Source organism: Piliocolobus tephrosceles, chromosome 10 (genome assembly GCF_002776525.5).
Source record: "Piliocolobus tephrosceles isolate RC106 chromosome 10, ASM277652v3, whole genome shotgun sequence".
In the NCBI taxonomy this organism is placed as follows: domain Eukaryota; kingdom Metazoa; phylum Chordata; class Mammalia; order Primates; family Cercopithecidae; genus Piliocolobus; species Piliocolobus tephrosceles.
The window spans coordinates 67,479,633-67,482,140 of record NC_045443.1 but is presented as its reverse complement, the minus strand read 5'-3'; the positions used below and the strand labels follow the sequence as shown (position 1 = coordinate 67,482,140).

The following is a 2,508-nucleotide window of genomic DNA, read 5'->3' as shown; positions in this document are numbered from 1 at the left end:
ACCTAAACAATACCATTCAGGATATAGGCATGGGCAAGGACTTCATGACTAAAACACCAAAAGCAATGACAACAAAAGCCAAAATAGACAAATGGGATCTAATTAAACTAAAGAGCTTCTGCACAGCAAAATAAACTACCAACAGAGTGAACAGGAAACCTACAGAATGGGAGAAAATTTTGCAATCTACCCCTCTGACAAAGGGCTAATATCCAGAATCTACAAAGAACTTAAACAAATTTACAAGAGAAAAACAAACAACTCTGTCAAAAAGTGGGCAAAGGATGTGAACAGACACTTCTCAAAAGAAGACATTTATGCAGCCAACAGACACACGAAAAAAATGCTTATCATCACTGGTCATCAGAGAAATGCAAATCAAAACCACAATGAGATACCATCTCACACCAGTTAGAATGGCGATCATTAAAAAGTCAGGAAACAACAGATGCTGGAAACAATGTGGAGAAATAGAAACACTTTTACACTGTTGGTGGAAGTGTAAATTAGTTCAACCATTATGAAAGACAGTGTGGCAATTCTTCAAGGATCTAGAACTAGAAATATCATTTGACCCAGCATATACCCAAAGGATTTTAAATCATGCCACTATAAAGACACATGCACACGTATGTTTATTGAGGCAGTGTTCACAATAGCAAAGACTTGGAAGCAACCCAGATGTCCATCAGTGATAGACTTGATTAAGAAAATGTGGCCCGGTCGGCAAAGCCTGAGTCCTGTCGTCTCTCCTTCCTCCCATACAGCATGAGCTTCACCACTCGCTCCACCTTCTCTACCAACTACCGGTCCCTGGGCTCTGTCCAGGCGCCCAGCTACGGCGCCCGGCCGGTCAGCAGCGCGGCCAGTGTCTATGCAGGCGCCGGGGGCTCTGGTTCCCGGATCTCCGTGTCCCGCTCCACCAGCTTCCGGGGCGGCATGGGGTCCGGGGGCCTGGCCTCAGGGATGGCCGGGGGTCTGGCAGGAATGGGAGGCATCCAGAACGAGAAGGAGACCATGCAAAGCCTGAACGACCGCCTGGCCTCTTACCTGGACAGAGTGAGGAGCCTGGAGACCGAGAACCGGAGGCTGGAGAGCAAAATCCGGGAGCACTTGGAGAAGAAGGGACCCCAGGTCAGAGACTGGAGCCATTACTTCAAGATCATCGAGGACCTGAGGGCTCAGATCTTCGCAAATACTGTGGACAATGCCCGCATCGTTCTGCAGATTGACAATGCCCGTCTTGCTGCTGATGACTTTAGAGTCAAGTATGAGACAGAGCTGGCCATGCGCCAGTCTGTGGAGAATGACATCCATGGGCTCCGCAAGGTCATTGATGACACCAATGTCACTCGACTGCAGCTGGAGACAGAGATCGAGGCTCTCAAGGAGGAGCTGCTCTTCATGAAGAAGAACCACGAAGAGGAAGTAAAAGGCCTACAAGCCCAGATTGCCAGCTCTGGGTTGACCGTGGAGGTAGATGCCCCCAAATCTCAGGACCTCGCCAAGATCATGGCAGACATCCGGGCCCAATATGACGAGCTGGCTCGGAAGAACCGAGAGGAGTTAGACAAGTACTGGTCTCAGCAGATTGAGGAGAGCACCACAGTGGTCACCACACAGTCCGCCGAGGTTGGAGCTGCTGAGACGACGCTCACAGAGCTGAGACGTACAGTCCAGTCCTTGGAGATCGACCTGGACTCCATGAGAAATCTGAAGGCCAGCTTGGAGAACAGCCTGAGGGAGGTGGAGGCCCGCTACGCCCTACAGATGGAGCAGCTCAATGGGATCCTGCTGCACCTGGAGTCAGAGCTGGCACAGACCCGGGCAGAGGGACAGCGACAGGCCCAGGAGTATGAGGCCCTGCTGAACATCAAGGTCAAGCTGGAAGCTGAGATTGCCACCTACCGCCGCCTGCTGGAAGACGGCGAGGAATTCAATCTTGGTGATGCCTTGGACAGCAGCAACTCCATGCAAACCATCCAAAAGACCACCACCCGCCGGATAGTGGATGGCAAAGTGGTGTCTGAGACCAACGACACCAAAGTTCTGAGGCATTAAGCCAGCAGAAGCAGGGTACCCTTTGGGGAGCAGGAGGCCAATAAAAAGTTCAGAGTTCATTGGAAAAAAAAAAAAAAAAAAAAAAAGAAAATGTGGCCCATATACACCATGGAATACTATGCAGCCATAAAAAGGGATGAGTTCATGTCCTTTGTAGGGACATGGATGAAGCTGGAAACCATTATTCTGAACAAACTATCACAAGGACAGAAAACCAAACACTGCAAGTTCTCACTCACAGGTGAGAATTGAACAATGAGAACACTTGGACACAAGAAGGGGAACATCACACACCGGGGCCTGTCATAGGGTGGGGGAGGGGGGAGGGATAGCATTAGGATAAATACCTAATGTAAATGACAAGTTAATGGGTGCAGCAAACCAACATGGCACATGTATACCTGTGTAACAAACCTGCTTATTGTGCACATGTACCCTAAAACTTAA

At 49.4% G+C, this 2,508-nt stretch overlaps 1 protein-coding gene across 1 annotated transcript; it reads left to right on the top strand.

Moving 5' to 3' along the window:
* The first annotated feature begins 724 nt into the window (after positions 1 to 724).
* On the top strand, positions 725 to 2,120 carry LOC111552341 (keratin, type I cytoskeletal 18). Its single transcript, XM_023226526.2, has one exon. The coding sequence runs from the start codon at positions 769 to 771 to the stop codon at positions 2,059 to 2,061; it is 1,293 nt and encodes a 430-aa protein (XP_023082294.1). The 5' UTR covers positions 725 to 768; the 3' UTR covers positions 2,062 to 2,120.
* The last annotated feature ends 388 nt before the right edge of the window (positions 2,121 to 2,508 follow it).

Coding starts and splice junctions, on each gene's coding strand:
- LOC111552341 (XM_023226526.2), top strand. CDS start 769: ATGAGCTTCACCACTCGCTCCACCTTCTCTACCAACTACCGGTCCCTG.